General features: G+C 37.8%; 1 protein-coding gene across 6 annotated transcripts in view; it reads right to left on the bottom strand.

The window, feature by feature from the left end:
* Nucleotides 1-25,172, bottom strand: part of MTHFD2L (methylenetetrahydrofolate dehydrogenase (NADP+ dependent) 2 like) — a 142,576-nt gene that overhangs the window by 23,922 nt on the left and 93,482 nt on the right. For all 6 annotated transcript variants that reach the window (XR_011257801.1, XM_069594367.1, XM_069594359.1 and 3 more), the window contains one exon: nt 3,928-4,053. Coding sequence is in view for 5 of the 6 variants with exons in the window: in XM_069594367.1 (XP_069450468.1) it covers nt 3,928-4,053 (126 nt within the window). In the remaining variant the exon portion in view is untranslated. The remainder of the gene's footprint in view (nt 1-3,927; nt 4,054-25,172) is intronic.

Here is a 25,172-nt window from a genome sequence, read left to right as displayed (position 1 = left end):
AGAGATGGAATACCAGACCATCTTACCTATCTCCTAAGAAGCCTATTTGCAGGATAAGAAGTAACAGTTAAAACTGGACAAGGAACAAGTTTTATTAAAGGCAAAATGAGGACTGTAGCCAAAAGCTATTTCAGATAGCTCTGAGAAACTGCTTCACAGAGTCTGGGGAAAGGTCAGTGATTTTGGTGAAGGGACAGTACACGTAATCAGGCTTGTTGAAAGTTGATGCTAGTCTCCTGAAAATTACTGCTAGTCACGAGGAGCAGATGTCACTATGAAGGGTTTTAGTGCTTTTCTAGCCACGAGGAGATGCAAGAATTGGGCTCATAAAATCTTCTGAAAATCTCTATCTGAAGACCTGTTCTGCCAGTTGTTCCCAGATCACACAGTGCCTCATTTCTATCTCCACCCTGAACTCCTTTCAGGGAATGTTGAAGGTCAGCAGCTGCAGCAGCTCATGATTTAATCCTTGTGGAGGCAGATGGCTAGTCCCAGTGTGTAGCTGGCATAACAATACCTACCTTATAGGGTTATCATAATAACTGAATCAAAATTAAACAATACATGCTTATAGGGTTATTCACATGTAAAAGGCTGAGAACAATACCTAGTACCCTATAAGCACTTCACAAACACTGGCTATGAGAACACAGAAATAAGAGCAGGAAACCCTAGCGGATGAAGGAAGATGCAGTTTAGAGGAAAATATATCTAAACCCAAAGAAAAATCTGACCTCAAAGACAAAAGGAAATATTTAGGGTGTTTTTATGTTCTCTTTTGTCAAGAACTATAGTAAGTGTGATGCAACCTTCATGTTGTATTTGATATAAAATATCAGTCTTCTTAGAGAGAAGCCTGATTTAAAAATGAGGTCAAAACATCTAATAATGAAGCAGAATACATACAGGCATGTGTATTTTCTTAGAAAGAAAATAGACTAAACGGCACCTGGTTCTATAAATCACTGAATTTGTAAAATATTCTGCAATTATGTACATATTTCCAGTAATACCTAAAGGGGGTCATGGATGAAATTATTCTTTAAAAATCATTCCCACTGAAGTAATCTACTTGAAGTAGGTCATCCTGTTTCCTTTATAAGTGAGCCAAGATTTCTGCAAGGACCATTTACTTCAGCTCTGCATTTTACCTGTATCTGGTTTATCTGTCTTGGCTATAGTTATAATGAAACTTTCATCGATACTCACAAATCAGCCACAATTTCCCTGTGGCAATTTACAGCTGACTGCTACCTATAAGTTTTGCAGTAGAACCCACGTGAAAGTCCCTCCCTCTCAGCTTCGGGATCATCCCTCACCTCAGGTTAAGTCCTGATGAACAATCTGAAGAGCAGCATGTCAAAACCTATCACTTGCGTGCTCCTCTGGGTGACTGAGTCATGGCCTCACCGGTAAGGCCTTCTTTACCAAGTCCACGTCTTAGGGCTCTGGCTCCATGAACCAGCAGGGCGACAAGAGTAATTTTATAAATCATATAGGCATGTTTTATGATAGGATCAGAAAAACCTGACTTTCTGAAAGTTTCTGTGTTTTTACACAGTCACGTGGCAACACTCAGCTGAATGTCCAAGATACACGAAGTGTTAGAGCTGGAAGGAACAATTGCCATCATTGCTGTCAACCGATAACAACATTGCTGGACAGAGAGGTTGCTAAGTTAATGGGTTGCAATAATAGGTCTCAGAGCACCTCTGCAGCCTCTCAGCCCAGTGCTCTTCCTTATATCTTAGTCTCTCACGGTCATGTCCTTTTTTGTTTCATTATATAGTTAGATACACACAACTGTAATTTAATAGATACTACCAAGGGATTGTATATCAACATGTGACAGCATATGCACCCACCCCACAATGCTCATTTTAAAAAAATGTTTTCATAAAATCTGAATTGAATGAAATATCATATAGGAGAAGGGTCTTATAAAACACTGCCAAATGCCAGCTAGGTCAGCTTGCCCCACAAGTACAGTCAAGGTTGTGAGCTGTGTTTAATATCCTGCTTTCTTGCATTGAGCTGGTTGTCATGTGCTGTCGATGCCATCTGGATGCATAATAAGTGTGTGGTGATTTTGCAATAAACACACAGTAACTATAATGTAACCCAGAAGCAGAATGACTGCAAAAAAAAAAAAAAAGGTCAACTTTTAAAATGAAATCTATCCGTACTTGAAATTTCAAGTTAAGAAATTCAAATATGTTATAGATATCTGACATTAGTGATTGAACATGAAAAATTAAAGAAAGAAAAGGGGTCATTTCCTAAAGAGGTCAGTTTGGACACACACATATACACAGACATACATGCTCAGTTGGGGAGCCACCTTGCTAGGTTGGCAGGGCTCCATGAATGACAGCCTGTGGGGGCAGCCGATGATAAGGTCCATCTGTACTCTGCTCTCTTCATCATTCTGTCTCCAGAGCTTTTGCCTTCAGATTTCCCTTTTCTTTTTAGCACCAGGCTTAGCCTCCCTACTTGGACCTGGTCCCTGATGCACCCTGAAATCTCACATTCAAGGGCCAATACCTTACTCAGAAGGACGCTTCTGAGTCTGCATAGTCATTTGTATTACATACCACTATAGGATTTGGGCAAATCATCAGCTAATGACCAAATTCCAAGAGAAAATGTGAAGTTTGGATTATTTTTAAAAAGAGCATGATTTTTCCTTTCAATTTGTCTGTAAAGACACACTTTTAACTCAAGGAAGTTCTTGCATGATCCTGCTTTTTTGGACAGAATGACCAATCCAATATATAAAATGTGTCTAATATGAAAATATCTCTACTTTATTATATGCATGTATTATTAGACAGCTAAGATTCCTCGATTATATTGAAAAGCCCAATGCAGGTAAGTATTTGACAAAGATACTGGAGGTAAAATTGGATTAGGGGTCAGGCATCTAAAAATATATCTCGGGGTTAAGTTTCTTCATCTATACAGCTAAGGCATTGGGTTAGAATTTCTTTTGTTCCTACACATTGGCTGCTTTGTCTCTTTCATTGGCCATAGTAATGTTACCCTAACTCCTCTTTCTCATCCTCTTTAAAACACAAGTGAGGGAAATTGACTTGAATTATCCAGGGAACTATTTAGATCTGAAATATAGTGAGGGCTAGCAAACATATCCCAAGACGGCTTCTGGCACTGAGAATGAATGGCTGAGTATAAAGCATGGATGATGAAGGACAGAGATACACTCCCAACAGTCAAAACAAGAAAACTGCACTAAGAAAACTGCACTACAAGGAATTTAATCTTAAAACTAAATGTTAATGATGTCATTATATTTTTCTCCCAGAAGGAAGAGGAGGAAAGGACGGAGAGAAGGAAGGACAGAAGGAAAGAAAGAAGGAAAGTAGGAAGGAAGAAGTGAAGGAAAGAAATCAGGCAGAGGAAGGAAATATGTGAGTGTCATTAAACTCTGTTCCATCAGAGGAAAGATTAATGTAATAATTAATAATAATGCCCAAATCTGGGCTTCCCTGATGCTCTAGTGGTTAAGAATCTGCCTGCCAATGCAGGGGACACGGTTCAAACCCTGGTCCAGGAAGATCCCATGTGCTGTGGAGCAACTAAGCCCATGTGCCACAACTACTGAGCCAGTGCTCTACAGCCTGTGAGCTGCAACTACTGAAGCCTGCAAGCCTAGAATCTGTGCTCCACAAGAGAAACCACTGCAATGAGAAGCCTGTGCAACACAATGAAGAGTAGCCCCTGCTCACTGCAACTAGAGAAATGTCTGTGAAGCAACAAAGATCCAGCACAGCCAAAATAAATAATCTTAAAAAACATTATAAAAAAGTAATGCCCCAATCAAATAGAAAATCTCTCTTTCAACTATCAAAACATGCAAAGTTGAACCTCTGTTTTTCTTCACTTGTCAAAAGAGATGCAGTTTATTACCTTCAAAGTCCACATCTCCAACGAGTTTTGTCTTTCCTGTGATTGGGTCATGGACATAGTTGATACCAACGTCGATTACAGCAGCACCTTCCTTAACCATATCAGATGTGATCAACTTTGGGACACCTAGAAGCAAAACAGAGTTGTAAGACACTGGAAAATACTTAAACTTTGTCCTTGAGCATAACAAAGATTTATACATCTGGTATTTTTGTTGTCATGGAAAGATAGCACATGAGGGTATCGCTGGATGAAATCCTGCTAGGGTTTACCCTTTTACCTTAGAGACTGCTTGCTGCTGCTAAGTCGCTTAAGTCGTGTCTGACTCTGTGCGACCCCATAGACGGCAGCCCACCAGGCTCCCCTGTCCCTAGGATTCTCCAGGCAAGAACACTAGAGTGGGTTGCCAGTTCCTTCTCCAATGCATGAAAGTGAAAAGTGAAAGTGAAGTCGCTGGATTGCTTAGCAGACTTCAAATGGACCCAGCTTGAGCAGCCTCCTTTTGTTATTTCATGTACTGTAAATAGCATGGGGAGATTATGGAGATAAAACAGGCTTCTGTTGAGGGTGAGTGCAGTGGAGTGAAAACAACTAGGAAGATGGAGGCAGAGACAAGGAAGTGAGGGAGGGAAGGAGGATAAAAAAGACAAAACGTGAAATGGTAATATCCATTTTTCTCAGGGTTGTGGTAGACTGTAAAGTGCTGTGTGCAAAGTAGTATCTTATCATTTCCAAACATAAAAGACTATCCTGCTTTGATTTTTTCTTGGTTTCTTTGATTCACCATGTCTGTATATAACTTGGAATGGTAAGAAACCGTACATTCTTTTCAGTTTCTCCATTTGAATTTGAAAGATAGCTCTACAGAAAAGTGATGTCACCATCTATTTTTTATAACTCTTTTCAAATTTTATTTCAGGTGCAACAATATCAGCTAACAATAGCTAGTGCTCCAATTTTATTTTTTTGCTATAAGTTAACAAATCATTCCTAAACTCAGTGTCTTAAACCAACAACTCATTATTATGTTCCACAGTTGTGTGAGTTGACTGAGCTCAGCTGGATGGATGTTCCTGGGGGTCTTTCATATGAATGGAGTCAATTAGTGGCTGCAGTTTGAAGCATCTCAACCTGTGACATCGCTGGTTGTCTGAGATGGTGCATTCACAGGCCTGCAGTTGAGCTCGTCTGGGGATGCTGACTAGACCACACATATGTGGCCTCTCCGTGCAGCTTGGACTTCTCACAGCCCCATAGCTGGCTTCCAGGAGTGAGTATTCCAATCCAGGAGTGAGTGTTCCAAGTGGCAGGAAATAGAAGGCACCCATTGCTTGAGGATGGAACCTGGAAACTAGCACAATGTTGCTTCTGTCATATTCTATTGGTCAGGCAGTGACAGAATCCACTTAGATTGAAAAGGAGGGGTAGAGACGCCACTTCTCAATGGGAGGAGAATCAAAGAATTTGTGTCCATCTTTATTCCATCAGCGTGCCTCTGGAGGACACTGTGTCTGGAATGTGATTTACTTATTTTCACACTACATCCCTTAACCAGAATACAGTAATCTGTTTGGTATCATCAGAGGCTTTCTTCTATCATCTGAATATCCAGATGCGTTAACTGTCATCTTGTGACATATGATTTTTAGTGATAGTAAGAATTAAAAGGCTAAGACAGGGCCAAAATAGATGTAGCTAGCTGACAAGGTTCCTCAGCCACACCAATGATACAACCAAGATGGTTATCAATGCTTGAGAGATATTTTTCTCTTGCTTTCCTATCCTGCCCCAGAGAAGTTCTCCTTTTTTATCAGTTCTAGCATAGATATTGAGTAATGCTCCAAATAAAGTAATGAAATCTTGTATATGCTTAGCAGCCAATAGAAAAAGAAACCATAAGTGATTATGGCAGCAGGAAATAGTTTTAAAATTAAAATGACAATGAAGTAGTTATTAAAATCCAGCTACTATGATTTGGGGAAAGATCCAGATTTCCCTTTCAATTAGGACCATTCAATACAGTATCTCAATGAATATCAATTGGCAGTAGTCAAATACACAGTTTTCCAAAGTGAGGGAAATGTGAGCTTGATTCTAATTCTCAGGAAAATTACAAAATGGAAAACAACTGAATGCATTTTTTTTTCCTGATGATGATGTTACATATGTCCATTGCAGAAAGTGTCAAAAATATCTAAAAGGTTACGCTGAAAACAAAAATCACTATAATCTTGCCATCCAAAGATAATAAATGTATTTTATTGTATTTGCTTCTAGGATTTCAAAATGTTTCTTCATTAGATATAAAAGCCTATAAAAAGATATATAGTTTTGTTTGTATTGTGCCTCATTGTTTATCTTTGAATTAAAATTAAATTGCAAGCATTTTCCTTTTTCATCAATTATTTAAAATTTTAAAACCGCAAGAAATAATTTATTATATACATTACCATGGTAAGTTATTCATTCCTGCAGTCTTTTCAATACTTTGTTATCATAAATAATGCAGTGATGATCATTTGTGTTCGGGAAACTATGATGATTTCTTATCTGCAGCAGCAAGTTTGACAGTTTTTTACTGAAGCCTTATGATGGGACTCGGTGAAACATGATGGAAAAACATGGGTTGAATAAAAGCTCTTAATGGTAGAGTCATGACTGGTTAAATAATACATTCTGAAACAGCTTATCAATGCATCTATAAGAAGGTCTCTTGAGGTCTTCCATGAAAAGTATCTTTCAGTGCCACTTTCAAATTTTGTGAGAACTTGGAAGAATGCATTGGCATCACAATAGTTAGTTATTTTATCCTTGTCCTCCTCCAGGTCCATTTTCCACCCTTCTCTGCTCTACTTTATGGCAGGGATGGGACTAATTCTTATAGAGGTCTTGTGTGTTTCCTGTCTCTCTTGGAACCCTGTCACAGCCATGAGAACAAATACAAGCCTCCCTAATGGCAGATCCAAATCCCGTGGAAGAGAGCTGAGTCGTTTCAGGGAAGCCATCCTAGACCAGTCATCTAGCCAACCACCAGCTGAAGGCAGATGTTTGAACAAGCCAAGTCATGGTCAGAATATTTGAGCTAAGATCACCATAATTGACCAGCTGAACCAGACTCATGAGAAATTTATTTTAAAGGGTGTTGTTTAAATTGACTGAGTTTGGGGGTGTTTGGTTGTTTTTTAATACAGCAAAAGCTGCATAATCCATATTAGCAAATAACACAAAATTGGACAGAATCGCTAGTACGTAGCTACTTTGGAATAGTGGACTATCAATAGTAATAAGAATTTGAAAGAGGTTCTGTATATAATTCTGACCAGCTGGCTGTACTTGATTAAAAAGTCACTCTCACTAAAAACTATTAGGTTGCTCCAAGACAAATAATGTCCAGATACAGGGATGTAATGTTTTCCACTATATTTTCAGCAGACTCTCTCTGAAAATGTTGGTTGTATTCTGGAGGGTGATCTCGAGAAGAATGATGAAAATGGATCTGGAAATCATGTCATATGGAACAAGTGCTATCAAACTAGTTGGTTCAACTCTTTACCCATCAGGTTGTGACAAGAAGAAAAAGTTTATGCCACAATGTAAAACAACTATATCAGTAAACATGCTTTTAAATTCACCTAGCTTTATTTTTTAATGGCACCCCACTCCAGTACTCCTGCCTGGAAAATCCCGTGGATGGAGGAGCCTGGTAGGCTGCAGTCCATGGGGTCGCTGAGAGTTGGACACAACTCAGTGACTTCCCTTTCACTTTTCACTTTCATGCACTGGAGAAGGAAATGGCAACCCACTCCAGTGTTCTTGCCTGGAGAATCCCAGGGACGGGGGAGCCTGGTGGGCTGCCGTCTATGGGGTCGCAGAGAGTTGGACACAACTGAAGCAACTTAGCAGCAGCAGCTTTATTTTTTCATAGAAAGAATTTTTCAATGAAAATAGCAATATGCTGATTTCGTTTTTCACTTCGGCAGAGCTGGGTCTTCTTGCAGTTTGCAGGCACTCTGTTGCAGCACGTGGGCTTCTCTAGTTGCAGCATATGCTGCAACTCATTGTCCCGTGACATGTAGGATCTTAGTTCCCTGACCAGGGATTGAACTCCTGTCCTCTGTATTGGCAGGCAGATTCTTAACCACTGGACCACAAGGGAAGTCCCAGTATGCTGATTTATATTCTGCTGCAGCTCTTTATGTTGATTTGGATCTATAACTTATAGTTCCCCAAGGGTAAGGAACAGCCATGGGTCAGTATTGGTCCACACACTGAATATCTCTGAAACAGAGGAATGGTTGAATAAACTCAAGTTGCCTTTCTCAGGGGGAAAAAAAAAAACCCTAAAAACTAAAAATAATCAAAACCGAATAATTGTGTCTTCAATGTGTTAAACTGTATAAGGAGTTGATTTACTTTATATATTTTCAGAAGGAAGAATGAAGGGACAAGGAAGGGAATAGATTTTAGCTCAATATAGAGAATATTTTAAGAATAATAAGCCACAAAGAGAAATACTGTCCTTATTCCTTATTAGAAATGTTCACAATAGGGTAAAGATGAGATTGAATTGGGAAAGTTAATGATGCTTTCAAATTTTATGATTTAAAGATTCTCTTTTCTCTAATTAAAATAATTCTTTTTTCTTTCTTCTCTCAAGTAATTCATTTCTGAATCCTTGCAGACCTCTGACCCTGTCATTCTGCTAAACAAAAGGAAGAAATAACTGAACAAATTTTAATTGTACTTAACAGTTGAATGATAACAAATGGGCACATAGGATACCTACTTCAGATATGTTAAATAAGTTGTCCACTGACACTGTTGTCTTGTAGAGACAAATGACTGGTAGTAAAGTTGTTCATTAATTTTACCTTAAAAGACACTGAAAAGAAATTTCTTAGACATGAGGTGTTTGGTTCCCCAAATAAACAAATGCAATATATTTAAATTAAATTATTATCATTTGATAAAGTGGCATATTAAAAACTATTTAAACATTTGGAAAAGACTTTCAGTCTAGTTCAGTTCAGTCACTCAGTTGTGTCTGATTCTTTGCAACCCCATGGACTGATTTTAGATATTAGTCCAAAAAAGACTTTAGATACTAGTAGAATGTGAAGTCAGAAAAATTTTTATTTGCTTTTTTGTTAAAGCTGAAAATGAACAGGAGTTTCAAGTGAATATTTCCTATGAGCTTTTTCTTTTTGATGTGATAGTTCCATAGAAACTTATCCTTAATTCTTATATAATTTGAAGACTCAAGCATTATATGTGAGAACCAAAACCATCCACAGCCACATAACTTACTCTATATATTGACATAACTTTATTATTTCATTATCTTTATCAATGCAACTTTATTACTCTAGGAAACTCTTGCTCAGAAAGATAAAAATTTTAAGCAATTTTATTGTCTCAGGAACACATCAAAAGACTTATTTTAATTAACATCAAACTGTTTGACATCTCAACAGATAGTATCAAAATTTTTGAGACTTGGAAATCCTTGCTTTAAATCCTCTCCTTGTTGTGTCTTCAACCCTAAACTTTTATATTATGATCTTTACCTAATCCTACTGAAAATCTCTTATTAAGAGACTTGCCTTAAAACAAACTTCAAGCTTAATCTCTTGCAACCCCATGGACTGTAGCCCACCAGGCTCCTCTATCCATGGGATTCTTGAGGCAAGCATTCTGGAATGGGTTGCCATTTCCATCTCCAGGGGATCTTCCCCATCCAAGAATCAAACCCACATCTCCTGCATTGCAGGCAGATTCTTTACTATCTGAGCCACCAGGGAAACCCCCAAAACAAACTTCAATATATCCTAAATATTCCAACTTTGCTTCTACACCCTAAGATGTTACTAAGGTAAAGTAGCTCACTGGGGCTGGTGTAGGGTGGGGGTGGGGGGGGGCAGCGATTTCTGACTTGTAGAATTTGGTGATTTCTTTGGTATAAGTAGTCCTATCATGGCTGACTTCAAGTTACCAAGGTGACATGACTGAACATGGAATTGGGAAGAGATGTTCAGAATCCTTCTCAGGCTAATAAGAGTTAGCTCCAGCACATCATTGCCTCTAAGGGATTGTCAAGTTGTGTTCTCCCATGTTTCTCTAACCTAACTTAGATTTGTCTTATTGATGGATTGTTTGGATGACATCTGGGGGAAACCAGTGTTCAACAGTACTGGGGATCTGTGAAAATCTAATCAAGAACTTCTCTTGGCCATGGTCCAGGAACTCAAGTTGGAACCATGGTTGCCTCTTTGGCCCTTTGAGCCTCTTCCTGGTACAGGGAGCTGTCGGCCTCTGTGACTGGGATGATGAGGTAAGTCTTGCATTGAGTTCCAACTCTGATTTCTTTTCTTTAAAAGTCCCCAAATGCTGAGTTTATTTTGTCTTCTTTAAATAAGAAACTCATTTTAGGAATCCTTTGATTATGCTGCCGCTAAGTCACTTCAGTCGTGTCCGACTCTGTGCAACCCCATAGATGGCAACCCACCAGGCTCCCCCGTCCTTGGGATTCTCCAGGCAAGAACACTGGAGTGGGTTACCATTTCCTTCTCCAATGCATGAAAGTGGAAAGTGAAAGTGAAGTCACTCAGTCGTGTCTGACTAGTAGTGACCCCATGGACTGCAGCCTACCAGGCTCCTCTGTCCATGGGATTTTCCAGGCAAGAGTACTGGAGTGGGGTGCCATTGCCTTCTCCATCCTTTGATTATATGTTCAGTTAAATAACTTTTATCTTTGGTGGAAGTCAGTGCTATTACTTACAACACAATTTGTCTCTATCGCTGTCATCTTTTGTTGTATATCTATAAAGGAAGAGTTCACAGGGAGGCAATGTGGGTAAGGTAGATAAATCCATTATTCAAACTGACCCTGAAGACTGAAAAATTTGGAAAGTGTCTTTTGAATTTTGGAAAATCCTATGGATAAGTTTTGCCTCAGCTCACTTGTTCCCTTGGCTAAGATGATAAAAAATCTGCCTGCAGTGCAGGAGACCTGGGTTCGATCCCTAGGTCAGGAATATCCTCTCAAGAAGGGAATGGCTACGCACTCCTGTGTTCTTGTCTGGAGAATTCCACAGACAGAGGAACCTGGCAGGCTTACAGCCCATTGGACCACAAAGGGTTGGATACAACTGAAGTGATTTAGCATTAGCACGGCATCCCAAATATCCAATGTTCTGCATTTTTTTTTTTAATGTTTCAGAGGGAGTATCTGAGGCATTTAGATTCTAAAATTGTCCCCTTAAAATATGTCTTCACCGAAGCAAACAAAAAGTGAAAAACTAAAAATGATCTCTTTTAGAGTCTTCCAAGTCTTGGTACAAATCAAATAGCTCTTATCTTATTATTTATCTTCCCCCAGCTTAACTTTATCCACTTCCTCTGACTTGTTCCTTTTACCTCCTAACTGGCTAGAAAAATCTCCAAAGTGCAATTACTTCATACAATTAACCACCCCTCCCCTCACCATCAGAAACAGGGAAAATTGCGTTGTTTTAAGGCCTAGTCTCATACTGAGCCAACAAGCCAAGTGATAAAATTTGCAGAGGAACTAGAAATAGTTTTAGGAGTCAATAATTCAGTACCCTCAAGTGTATATCAAATAGTACACATGTGTTCTGTTATTAAAGAGTTGGATGGAAAGATAGGATTCAAAGAACCCAATTTGCATAAGAAATCAGAAGAATTTAGAAAAGTTGTGTATATTAGACAAGGTCTTTTGGAAACTATCCCCTCCTATGAGCTTAGATTGAATGCTGATTCTGTCTTACAAACAAAGAAAGGAACCATCCACTGGAGAATTCAGACAAGTTCTTTAATACCTTTAGACAGTTCTCATAAGTAACTCCTGCTGTAGATGTAATGAGCTCTCTGCTAACTTTCTGCCAATACCTTTAAGCCTGAAATAGAAAGTTTAATACACTAGAAACATTTAGAATTTAAAATCTATAATTTAAAACATCCTAGAAAAACTAGAATGGAATAATAGACCCACTGATAGACATCCAGAACTTTACTGAGCGTTTTTAAAAGAACATGAGAACAAAGAATAAGACTCAGATAAAACAATTAGACACTCCCTATGAGGAAGAAGAGGAGGAGGAAAAGGAATCAAATGCCCAGTCTCTCATTTTATCCTTGAATATTCACAAGGAGAATTTTCTCATAATGTTAGAAGGCAACCTTTTGCTTGATCTGGGCACTACTTTATTAGTCTTAAACTTTGCTATTTAATTCAACATCTCCCTTGGAGTAAACAGACCACTCAGGTGGTGGGTGTTTAAGAATACTCAGACATTCCACATGTCCTGGCTGAGAGCAGAAGTGCAGTCTTGGCTCCTCAGTGACCCCACACTTGCTAATTTGATAGGGACAGATGTATGCTGAAAGTGGAATCATCAACAAATTAAGTGATTTCTTGATAGTCTCTTTCCTGAAAACTCTGAGGACTTCCTATTCATAATGAGGTCTCAACTAACTGGCATATTAACTTAGACTTACTGTGTCTAAATCAAGTTCAAATTGAAGAACTCAAAGAAATGCTAGAGTTTTTGTGGGTAACACTTCTATAATATTGGCGGCATTAATGGGACTCAACTTCTATCTAAACCTCTATCTAGTGAGAAAAGCACTTTTGTTGAGATGTTCTTAAGTTTTAGTGAGTTTCACCTGGGGAGCTTGTTAGACTGCCTGTGTCCTGAGTCAGCAGGCCAGATATGGCCCAGGACTCTGCATTTTAACACTTCTTCAGGTGACTCTGATACATAATATTCTCTTTAAGCACAAGCTAAAGACAGACCAAAACTAATAGAAAATGGACTGGTTCTTAAAACTCCTGTCCTTCTAGGTAAAAACACCAATGGGTTGAGGATATAGAATCATTCAGAGTCTTAGATCCATAAATAGAATATTCATTCCCCAGTTCCCTGTAGTAGCAACCTCAAATTCTGTTTTATCCTTGTGTCTCCTGAGACAATATGTTCTAGTTTAGATCTGTATTTTGTTTCCTGTAGTGTCCTTTCTGTAGTGTTTAATCATAATTGACTATTATGATTTCTTTTAGATCATAATAATCAATAGTTATTGGCCTTCTTCTGGAAATATCAAAAATATACATATCTGGGCTATTGTTATACCCAGGAGTTTACTAAGTCATCCTAATACTTTTATAAAATCCTCTATCGGGACCTAAACAATCTGAAATTTTCCTGTAATTATATTCTTATCATTCAAAGGAAGACTTGCAGAAGAACATATATTTTAGAAGATGTGACTCAGAAACTGAATTTTAAGTTTCTAAAAATTCAGAATACTTTTAGGCTATGTTGGCCTATCAGCAGATGTATTCCTCAAGTAAATAGGTAATAAGAAACATTATAAGTACAATAAAATAGCTGTTAGATTTTATATAAATATTTGTTATTGCAAACTCCCTCCTTTATATTTAGCAATTTTCAAAACTCTTATATCAGTTCTTTAAATTCCTAATAAAACATATCAACTCTATATTCTAGGAAATTCAGTAACATGAAATTTCATTGTTGCACACTAATAATATCATCAGTAAAAATTTCTAGCATGCAAAAACAATCTTGAGAAAGAACAGAGCTGGAAGAATCACCCTACCTAATTTCAGGCTATACTAGAAAGTTACAGTAATCAAAACACCCTGGTATTGATACAAAAACAGACATGTAGAGCAACGAACTGATTAGAGAGCCAAGAAATAAACCCATGCACTTATGGTCTATTAATCTATGGCAAAGAAAGCAAGAATCTATAATGGAGAAAAGACAGTCTCTTCAATAAATGGTGCTGGTAAGACTGGACAGCTTGGAAAAAGTCAGTTTTCATTCCAATCCCAAAGAAAGGCAATGACAAAGAATGCTCAAACTACCACACAATTGCACTCATCTCACACGCTAGTAAATTCATGCTCAAAATTCTCCAAGCCAGGCTTCAGCAATATGTGAACCATGAACTTTCAGATGTTCAAGATGGTTTTAGAAAAGGCAGAGGAACCAGAGATCAAATTGCTAACATCCGCTGGATCATCGAAAAAGCAAGAGAGTTACAGAAAAACATCTATTTCTGCTTTATTGACTATGCTAAAGCCTTTGACTGTATGGATCACAATAAACTGTGGAAAATTCTGAAAGAGATGGGAATACCAGACCACCTGACCTGCCTCTTGAGAAACCTATATGTAAGTCAGGAAGCAACAGTTAGAACTGGACACAGAACAACAGACTGGTTCCAAATAGGAAAAGGGGTACATCAAGGCTGTATATTGTCACTCTGCTTATTTAACTTCTATGCAGAGTACATCATGAGAAACGCTGGGCTGGAAGAAGCACAAGCTGGAATCAAGATTGCCGGGAGAAATATCAATAATCGCAGATATGCAGAAGACACCACCCTTAATGGCAGAAAGTGAAGAGGAACTAAAAAGCCTCTTGATGAGAGTGAAAGAGGAGAATGAAAAAATTGGCTTAAAGCTCAACATTCAGAAAACTAAGATCATGGCATCTGGTTCCATCACTTCATGGGAAATAGATGGGAAAACAGTGGAAACAGTGTCAGACTTTATTTTTCTGGGCTCCAAAATCACTGCAGATGGTGATTGCAGCCATGAAATTAAAAGACACTTACTCCTTGGAAGAAAAGTTATGACCAACCTAGATAGCATATTCAAAAGCAGAGACATTTTTTGCCAACAAAGGTCCGTCTATTCAAGGCTATGGTTTTTCCTGTGGTCATGTATGGATGTGAGAGTTGGAATGTGAAGAAAGCTGAGTGCCGAAGAATTGATGCTTTTGAACTGTGGTGTTGGAGAAGACTCTTGAGAGTCCCTTGGACTGCAAGGAGATCCAACCAGTCCATTCTGAAGGAGGTCAGCCCCAGGTGTTCTCTGGAAAGAATGATGCTAAAGCTGAAACTCCAGTACTTTGGCCACCTCATGCGAAGAGTTGACTCACTGGAAAAGACTCTGATGCTGGAGGGATTGGGGGCAGGAGAAGGGGATGACAGAGGATGAGATGGTTGGATGGCATCACTGACTCGATGGATGTGAGTTTGAGTGAACTCCGGGAGATGGTGATGGACAGGGAGGCCTGGCGTGCTGCGATTCACGGGGTCGCAAAGAGTCAGACACGACTGAGCGACTGAACTGAACTGAACTGAACTGAACACATAAGAGAATGAAGTCAGAACATTCTCTAACACCATGTATAACAATAAACTCAAAATGAATGAAAGACTTCAGTAAAAACAACAACAACAACAACTTATTAAAGACCTAAATTTAAGACCAAAATCCATAAAACTCCTAGAGGAAAACGTAGGCAGAACACTCTGACATAAATTGTAGTAATATTTTTTGGATCTGTCTTCTAAAGCAAAGCAAATAAAAGCATAAATAAACAAAAGGGGCCTAATTAAACCCAAAATATTTTGCACAGTAAAGGAAACCATTGACAAAAAAACACCAGCCTACCCAATGGAAGAAAATATTTGCAAATGATATGACTGATAAGGAGTTAATATTGAACATACATTAAAGAGCCCATATTAATACATATCAATACAGCTTAACATAAAAAAAAAAACAATTAAAAGGTGGGCAGAAAACCTGAATATACATTTTTCCAAAGGGACATGAAGATAGTAGCCAATAGGCACATGAAAAGATGCTCAACATCACTAAACCTTAACGGAATGCAAATCGTAACTACAGTGAGATATCACTTCACACCTGTCAGAATGGCTATCATAAAATGAACACAGATAACAAATTGTTGGCAAGGATGTGTAGAAAAGGGAATTTTGTACATTGTTTGTGGGAATGTAACTGATGTAGCCACTGGGGAAACAGAATGGAAGTTTTTCAAAAAATTAAAAATAGAACCAGCAATTACACTCCTAGGTATATGTCTGAAAAAAAAAACAGTAATTTGAAAGGATAACACACTCCAATGTTTATACCAAAATTATTTACAATTGTCCAGATACAGAAGCAACATAAGTGTCTATCAACAGGTGAATGGATAAAGAAGATGTGATATATACACATTCACACACACACACACACACACACACACACACACACACACACACACACAGAGGAATAATACTCAGCCATAAAAAAAAGAATGAAATTTTGTCATCTGTAGTAATATGGATGGATTTGGAGGGTATTATGCTAAGTGAGATACTTCAAAAGAGTAAGACAAATACTGTATGATACTGCATTTATGTGCGAAATTTAAAAAATACAACAAACTTGTGAATACAGCAAAAAGAAAGCAGAAATAAATATAGAGAACAAACTAGTGGTTAACAGTGAGGAGAAGGAAGAGGGAGGGACAAGATAGGGGTAGGAGAGTAAGAGATACACACTGTGATGTAGAAAATAAGCTACAGGGATATATTGTACAGCACAGAGAAAATAACCAATATTTTATAATAACAATAAATGGGGTGTAACCTTTAAAAATAAATTAATTTTTTAAAAATTCTAACTTATAAATAAAATTACATACTAAAGCCTGAGATAGGTTTATGGAGGTAGGCTTATGATTTTTTTTTTTACCACAAGCGAATTAATCCATCTATGAAGTTATTTCTGACACAAACAAAAGGTCTTTATGAATGCAAATTTCGAAAATAATTGGGATAATTATTTTAGAGTGAACTATTCTCATCAGTGGAGAAGGCAATGGCAACCCACTCCAGTACTCTTGCCTGGAAAATCCCATGGACAGAGGAGCCTGGTGGGCTGCAGTCCATAGCGTTGCTAGGAGTCGGACACGACTGAGCGACTTCACTTTCACTTTTCACTTTCATGCATTGGAGAAGGAAATGGCAACCCACTCCAGTGTTCTTGCCTGGAGAATCCCAAGGAGGGGGGAGCCTGGTGGGCTGCCGTCTATGGGGTTGCACTGAGTTGAACACGACTGAAGCGATGTGGCAGCAGCAACAGCATTCTCATCAGAAAATTTAGTAAGATTTTGATTCATCTAAGATTTCTCTGTTGTTGTGGGTGAAATCTCTTTTATTGATAAGCAGACTAACCAATGGATGGTTTACACAGAATCACACTATTTCAAAGGTTATAAGTTTATTAGGCTATTTCAAATCTGTTATTTTTTGGTCCCTTATATGACAAATATGAAATAAACAACCAATGCTGTTTTAGCAAAATATACTGGATAAATATAGCACTTAGAAAAACAACAGCATTATTTAAAGTATAAACAGGACATAATTCTACACCCTAGGAACGGTTTACTTTTTTTCTTTTTTTTTCTTTTTATTTTTTTTTAAATTTTAAAATCTTTAATTCTTACATGCGTTCCCAAACATGACCCCCCCTCCCACCTCCCTCCCCACAACATCTCTCTGGGTCATCCCCATGCACCAGCCCCAAGCATGCTGCACCCTACGTCAGACATGAACTGGCGATTCAATTCTTACATGATAGTATACATGTTAGAATTCCCATTCTCCCAAATCATCTCACCCTCTCCCTCTCCCTCTGAGTCCAAAAGTCCGTTATACACATCTGTGTCTTTTTTCCTGTCTTGCATATAGGGTCGTCATTGCCATCTTCCTAAATTCCATATATATGTGTTAGTATACTGTATTGGTGTTTTTCTTTCTGGCTTACTTCACTCTGTATAATTGGCTCCAGTTTCATCCATCTCATCAGAACTGATTCAAATGAATTCTTTTTAACGGCTGAGTAATACTCCATTGTGTATATGTACCACAGCTTTCTTATCCATTCATCTGCTGATGGACATCTAGGTGATCCCACTTCTGGGCATACACACCGAGGAAACCAGAATTGAAAGAGACACATGTACCCCAATGTTCATCGCAGCACTGTTTATAATAGCCAGGACATGGAAACAACGGTTTACTTTTATATGAAGGTAAAACCAACACTCCTTGAGTAAGTAGAGGCCATATCCTTAGAACCCCAACTAGGTATTTTCACATGATTTCACATGGTTATTTGACAATCTCAGAATTTAGTTCACAAGAATTTTTTTTAAAGTAATTTTTTTCCCTATGACTCCTCCTATCACAGTCATCTTTCTTTATGAAATGGCTCAGTCAAGGCATCCTGATAAAAAGAAGCACCATATTTACACATCAATTTAATTAGTAGAGTTCAAAGGGCTGTGCGAACATTATCTAATTAAACTTTACAACAATTCAGTGAAGCAAGAGAAGGTTACCCATTATCCTCATTCACAGAAGAGAGATTTTGAGGTGCTGAGAGGCTAATTGATTTCTTGGTTTCACAATGATGAGTCAGAGGTGAGACTGGGAACAAAACCAGAATTCTTATTCAAATATAAAAGTAACACCGTGGAAATGCTTATTCAGATGCATCACTCCTTCAGCTGGAAGTTGTCCTACTACATAAATAACAAGAGCAATTACAATGGAATTTGTGTGAATGTATATGTTTCTGTCTAGATGAGAAAAAACCATGTTCAACAGTACTTGTTTTGGAGACAGTAGTATGATGACTAAATGCATCCTAGCTAAATACAGACTATATTAGTAGTGAGAGTACTTCAGTGTCTTCCCCAAAGAGTCCTTCTATTACTTCTAGGAATCCCCAAGAAGTGGGTTATAAGCCAGTGAATCAGTGACAATGACCAGAGAACATGTCCTCTTTTTTCTCTTTTTCCCTGGCTTCCTATCTGGCTATTTTGATACCTGTTTGACTATGATGCCTGTCAGGAGAGTAATGTTTGTACCTAGGGCAATCTCTGGATACTTCTAAAGCTTCTAATCCTTGGGGTGCTAGACCAGCCTTGAATTCCTTACAGAGCTGAGGACCAGTAGGATTCTGCTCTGTGCCATACTTGATTCTCTAGGGATATGGAATCCCTTTGTTTTCAGAAACTCATAGAATTGCTCATGAGTAGTTACATGAGCAATTTTGTTCTTGTTGTTGTTCAGTTGCTCAGTCATGTCTGACTCTGCGACCATATGGACTACAGCATGCCAGGCTTCCCTGTCCTTCACGGTCTTCTGGAGCTTGCTCAAACTCATGTCTTGAGTTGGTGATGATATCCAACTATCTGGTCCTCTGTCATCCCCTTCCCTCCTGCCTTCAGTCTTTCCCAGAATGATGGTCTTTTCTAAGACCTGATCATTGATACCAGCTTTTACCTTGAACCTTTTTGCTGCAAAGTCCAGTGGACCTCTTGGGGGGTGAGATACATGCTTCTCTTTTCTTTCTCGCATTAGCAAAACCATGTTCCTTTCAAATAGACACTGGTGCATTGGAGGCATGGGTGGAGGTTGGAGGACAATTGCGACAACAGGTTGTTCACTCAGTCGTGTCTGCTTGTGACTCCATGAACTGCAGCACACCAGGTCTCCCTGTCCATCATCACCTCCTGGAATTTACTCAAACTCAGGTCCTTTAAGTCAGTGTATCCCACCATCTTATCCTCTGTTGTTCCCTTCTCCTCCTGCCCTTAATCTCTCCCAGCATCAGTCTTTACCAATGAGTTAGCACATTAGGTAGCCAAAGTACTGGAGCTTCAACTTCAGCATCAATCCTTCCAATGAAGATTCAGGGTTGATTTTCTTGAGGATTGACTGGTTTGATCTCCTTGCAGTCCAAGGAACTCTCAAGAGTCTTTTCCACCACCACAGTGTGAAAGCATCAATTCAAAGGGTCTACACTGCCAATCTCCATGGGGTCTACAGAGCATACAAATGGAATAAGATTCAAACACTTCTTCGTCCTTTCTTTACAGGAAAAATGTTTACCAAGCTCACATGTAAAATGATCAAAGCAAGGACAGATGCACTCACTGAAAAAAAAAAAAAAGGTAGGATTGGGGGAGCACCAGCTCCTTAGGTTCCCAAGAGTTCACTTTGAAAGCCAGTGAGTTTAGTTCCTTTTGCTTAAAAACATAGCTCCCAAAAGCCAGATAGTCTAAGTAATGTATATAAATGAGGCTGATATTTTGGAAACACAAATTATTTTTTTCATAATTCTGTTATTTCATTTGTACACAGTCTTAGACCTTCCCTTCTTCCATCTTGTTGCTTGTTGGTCTTGGCCTATTGATAACAACGCTGTGGCTGAACCTGCTCTTTTGGTTCTTAGGATTGTAAGATGCCATCAGCAATAACGTTTAAATTAAGAAATTTTAAAAAAGGCTTATTGACACAGGAGCTGGAAATTACATGACACACTTGGGGCACATAGTCAGTGAGGTCACAGGTAAAGTGAAAGAGAGTGAGAGAGCATGTAACTGGGGCTCTGCTTTTAACTGGGGCTCCGGGTAGTGGGGGATAGGATTTCAAAGGCTAGCTCTTGTTTGTGAATTTAAAACAAAAATGGGAGTTAACAGCACAGGAAGAGAGAATACATGCAGCTCAAATCATCAGTTAGCAAAATCAAAACAGAGTAGTCTGGAGGAGATGGGTAGCCTAGGCCATTATCTACTGGCTGGCAATGTGTTTATCCAGTGGCAATTTGGAATAGTTTCATAGGAATAGTACAACATTATGTGTTGTTGTTGTTGTTTAGTCACTGAGTCATTGAAGACCACAAATCGCAATTCCTTGATCCTGAATAAATCCATTTTTGCTGGAGAAATAACTGTCAGTCTCTTTGTTTTAGGTCAACATGACTTTGTGGTTCCTTTATTTAAGAAGTGGAGTCTTTTTTCCATGCTTTGAATCTGAGCCTGGCCATAGAAATCTGATCAATAGAATAAAGGGAAAATGACAGAGCACCAGGAAAAAATCAAATAAATAGTTGTTTTCTGTGTTTTATCCTTAAATGAATGGGGATAATTCTAGTATTTCAAAATTGAGGATTTTTTTCTCTATTTATTTTCGACTGATAACATTCATTAGATTAAGAAAATTTTCTTCATTCCTAGCTCGGAATGATTGTTTTAAAAACTTGTTTCTTTGCTGCTGTTTTATTAAATCACAAATAAGTGTTGACTATTATAAATACTTTTTCTACATTTTTTTAGGTTATAAGAGTAATGGTGCATGTGTGCTAAGTTGCTTCAGTCCTGTCTGACTTTTTGCAACTCTATGGACTGTAGCTCACCAGGCTCCTCTGTTCATAGGATTCTCCAAGCAAGAATACTGGAGTGGGTTGCCATGCCCTCCTCCAGGGATCTTCCTGACTCAGGAATCGAACCTGTGTTGCTTATGCCTCCTGCATTGGCAGGCATTCTTTACCACTAGTGGCACCTGGAAAGCTGGGTAGTAATATAGTTTAAAGAATTCAATTTTTTTAATGGTAATATAGTTTTAAAGAATCCGAATTCTTGTCATATTCTTTTAATACCATTGTAAACTTACTAATATTCATAAGTAAAACTAGACAAAGTTTTTTTTTAATTCCCCTGTCACCTTTGTCCTGTTTTGATATCAGTATTATGCGTGCATGCTTAATCTCTCAGTTGCGTCCGACTCTTTGTGACCACAGGGACTGCAGCCCACCAGGTTTCTCTGTCCATGGGGATTCTCCAGGCAAGAATACTGGCGAGGGTTGCCATGCCCTCCTCCAGGGATCTTCCCAAACCAGGGATCGTCCCAACCCAGGGATCAAACCAGGGTCTCCTGCATTGCAGGTGGATTCTTTACGAACTGAGCTACCAGGGAAGCCCCATCAGTGATCTTATAAATTAAAATGGGTAATGTTTCTTCTCTCTCTTTGTCCCCTTCCCCCACCTTCTCCACCTCCTCTTCCTCTCTTCTTTTTCCATACTAAGTTTATATAAGACATAACTATTTATTCTTTAAAGAATTAAAAGTTCTTTCTGAAGTTATCCCCAGCCCATCTAGTACTTATTATTTTAATATGAAGAACTGTTTAGCAATTCAATTTATTTTATACTTAGTAGCTTAATCCGTACTCTTGCCTGGAAAATCCCATGGATGGAGGAGCCTGGTAGGCTGCACTCCATGGGGTCACGAAGAGTCGGACACGACTGAGCGACTTCACTTTCACTTTTCACTTTCATGCATTGGAAAAGGAAATGACAACCCACTCCAGTGTTCTTGCCTGGAGAATCTCAGCGATGGTGGAGCCTGGTGGGCTGCCCATCTATGGGGCACAGAGTCGGACACAACTGAAGTGACTTAGCAGCAGCAGCAGCTTAATCAGATTTTCTCTGTCTTGGGACAATTTTGGTCATTCCTCATCTCTCCTCCCCAGTTTTTTAAATTTTATTTTATTTTACTTATTTATTTATTTCTGGTAATGCCACACAGCTAGGAGGATCTTAGTTCCCCAACCAGGGATCAAACCTGTGCCCACAGTAGTGAAAGCACTGAATCTTAACCACTGAATCCCCAGGGATTCCATTCTCTGGTTTTAACATGTTATCCAGGTTTTAAGTATCAATCTTGGTTTTAAAATTTAATGGCATAAGACTATATAATTTTAAAATGTCCCACTGTCTCAGTTATATTTCCTGATTTTACTTTTTGTGCCATCTCTCTTTTTCCTTTCCCTAATTTTGATCCTAATAGCTACTTTACATACATCTATGAAAATTTTTGTGTATTCTAATACAGATTATAAATTTATCCTATTGAAAATATGAGCTCTATCAAATGATTCATACCATTAATTGACATATTCCAAATTTTAATTATAGAATTTAAAGATTAGGTGTGCATACAGCTTGAGATATTTCATATTTAATTTTTCTTACATAAAGCTATATTTCAATAAAATATGGTTTATAATAAATGCATGTAAGTACAGTAAAACCTGCAGTTTTGTTATTCCACTCATTGAATACTTATATTTGAAATTTCCAATTGCTTATGAATAAAATGCAAACAAAATTGAGATGATTCATCTTCAGAATTTTAACTCCACTCTAGTACACTTAGTTTTCTGACTAAAAAATTAAAATTTCAAAATTTCTATAATATCTATGATGAGCAAATAGAAATACATAGATAGCTGTACATATGTATATGCATATTTTTTAAACTTGTAAATTTTGACAACCACTGCTCTGCTTCAATGGGCAGAACATCTCATCTCATTTGGAAGAAATTCTGAATTATGTATGCACCACAATTAACCCCAAGGAATTTCTGTGCATAGCATTTTTTTCTTAGATGCTTTAATGATGTACAATTCACCCATTTAAATTCTACAATTCAGTGGTTTTTAGTATTCATCACCAGTCACAAAATTGTGTGTTTCTCACCACAATCAATTTTTGATTTTCATCATCCTTTTATCCATTAGCAGTCCCTCCCCAATTCTCCCTGCCTCCCCAGTCCCAGTTAATTATTAATATACTTCTATCTCTATGGATTTGTCTATTCAGGTTATTTTATATAAAGGGAATCATACTATGGTGTTGTATTTGTGTACTAGTTTTGTGTGGGGTTGTGTATTCATTTTCTTGGGGTATATATCTAGGAGTGGAATTATGGAGTCATATGGAAACTCCATATTTAACATTGTGAACAGCCAGATAATTTCCTAAACCATTTTATACTTAAATAAGGAATATATATAGATTCCAATTTTTACTTTCTTTTCAACACTTGATATTATCTGAAATTTTGATAGTGACCTTGGTGGGTATGAAGTGTTATCTCATTTGGTTTTGGTTAGCACTTCCCTAATGATAATGATAGTCATCACCTTTTCATGTGATTTTATTATTTATTTAACTTCTTGGAAGCATCTCTGTTCAAATCATTTGTCCATGTTTGAATTAGCTTATTTGTTTTTTCATTGATGAACTGTAAGAGTTCTTTGTTTATTTTGGGTATAAATATTATCAGATATTTGATTTGCAAATATTTTCTCACATTCTTTGGGTTGTCTTTTTATTATCTTGATGATAACCTTTGAGGAATAAAGTTTTTAAAATTTTTTTATGAAATTCAATTTATCTTTTTTTCTTTTGTTGATTGTGTTTTGGTGTAATAGTTAACTAGTAACTAGTCCAAAGTTATGAAGATTTACTGCAATATTTTCTTCAAAGAGTTTTATAACTTTAGCTCTTATGTTTGGTCTCTGATCCATCTTGACTTAATTTTATGTATAGTATGAGAAAGCAGTCCAACTCCATTCTTTTGCCTATGTGGATATCCAGTTGTTCTAGAACTACTGGTTTAAAAGTCTTAAACCATGGAGATTGCCAATATCCCTTACGTATTCTACAGATTCAGAGAAATTGTCAAAATTCCAACAGACTTTTTTCAGAAGTTGACAACTTAATCCTAAAAATCATATGGAAAATTATGAAGCATGAGATGAATAGGGGACCTTTTTCTTTGTATTTATGTGATCTTTCAGTTCAGTTCACTTGCTCAGTCGTGTCCGACTCTTTGTGACCCCATGGACTGCAGCACGCCAGGCCTCCCTGTCCATCACCAACTCTTGGAATTTACTCAAACTCATGTCCATTGAGTTGGTGATGCCATCCAACCATCTCATCCTCTGACGTCCCCTTCTCCTCTTGCCTTCTATCTTTCCCAGCATCAGGGTCTTTTCAAATGAGTCAGGTCTTTGCATTAGGTGGCCAAAGTATTGCAGTTTCAGCTTGAACATCAGTCTTTCCAATGAATATTCAGGACTGATTTCCTTCAGGATGGACTGGTTGGATCTCCTTGCAGTCCAAGGGACTCTCAAGAGTCTTCTCCAACACCACAGTTTAAAAGCATCAGTTCTTTGGCGTTCAGCTTTCTTTATAGCCCAACTCTCACATTCATACATGACTACTGGAAAAACCATAGCCTTGACTAGATGGACCTTTGTTGGCAAAATGATGTCTCTGCTTCTTAATGTGATCTTTAATTCTCTTCAAAAATGTTTTGTTACTTTTCAGGGTAGGATATTTTCCATTCTTTTTGTTAAGTTTATTCCTGAGTGCTTATTCTTTCTGCAATTGTTTCTTAGTTTTGTTTTCAGTTTATTCATCACTGGTGTATAAAAATACAATTGATTTTTATATATTGGTCTTGTATCCTGAATCTCTATTAAACTCATTTATTGGTTCTAATAATTTTTAGTGGATTATTTAGGATTTTATGTATGCAAGATCGTGTCATCTGCAAAAAGAGATAATTTTACTTCCTCCTTTCCAACATGAATGTTTTTTATTACTTCTTCTTGAACTTGCTGGAACCTCCAGTACAATATAGAATAAAAGTGGTAAGAATTGTCATCTTTGTCTTATTCT

Source organism: Ovis canadensis, chromosome 6 (assembly GCF_042477335.2).
Source record: "Ovis canadensis isolate MfBH-ARS-UI-01 breed Bighorn chromosome 6, ARS-UI_OviCan_v2, whole genome shotgun sequence".
In the NCBI taxonomy this organism is placed as follows: Eukaryota; Metazoa; Chordata; class Mammalia; order Artiodactyla; family Bovidae; genus Ovis; species Ovis canadensis.
This window is presented reverse-complemented; position numbering and strand designations above follow the sequence as displayed.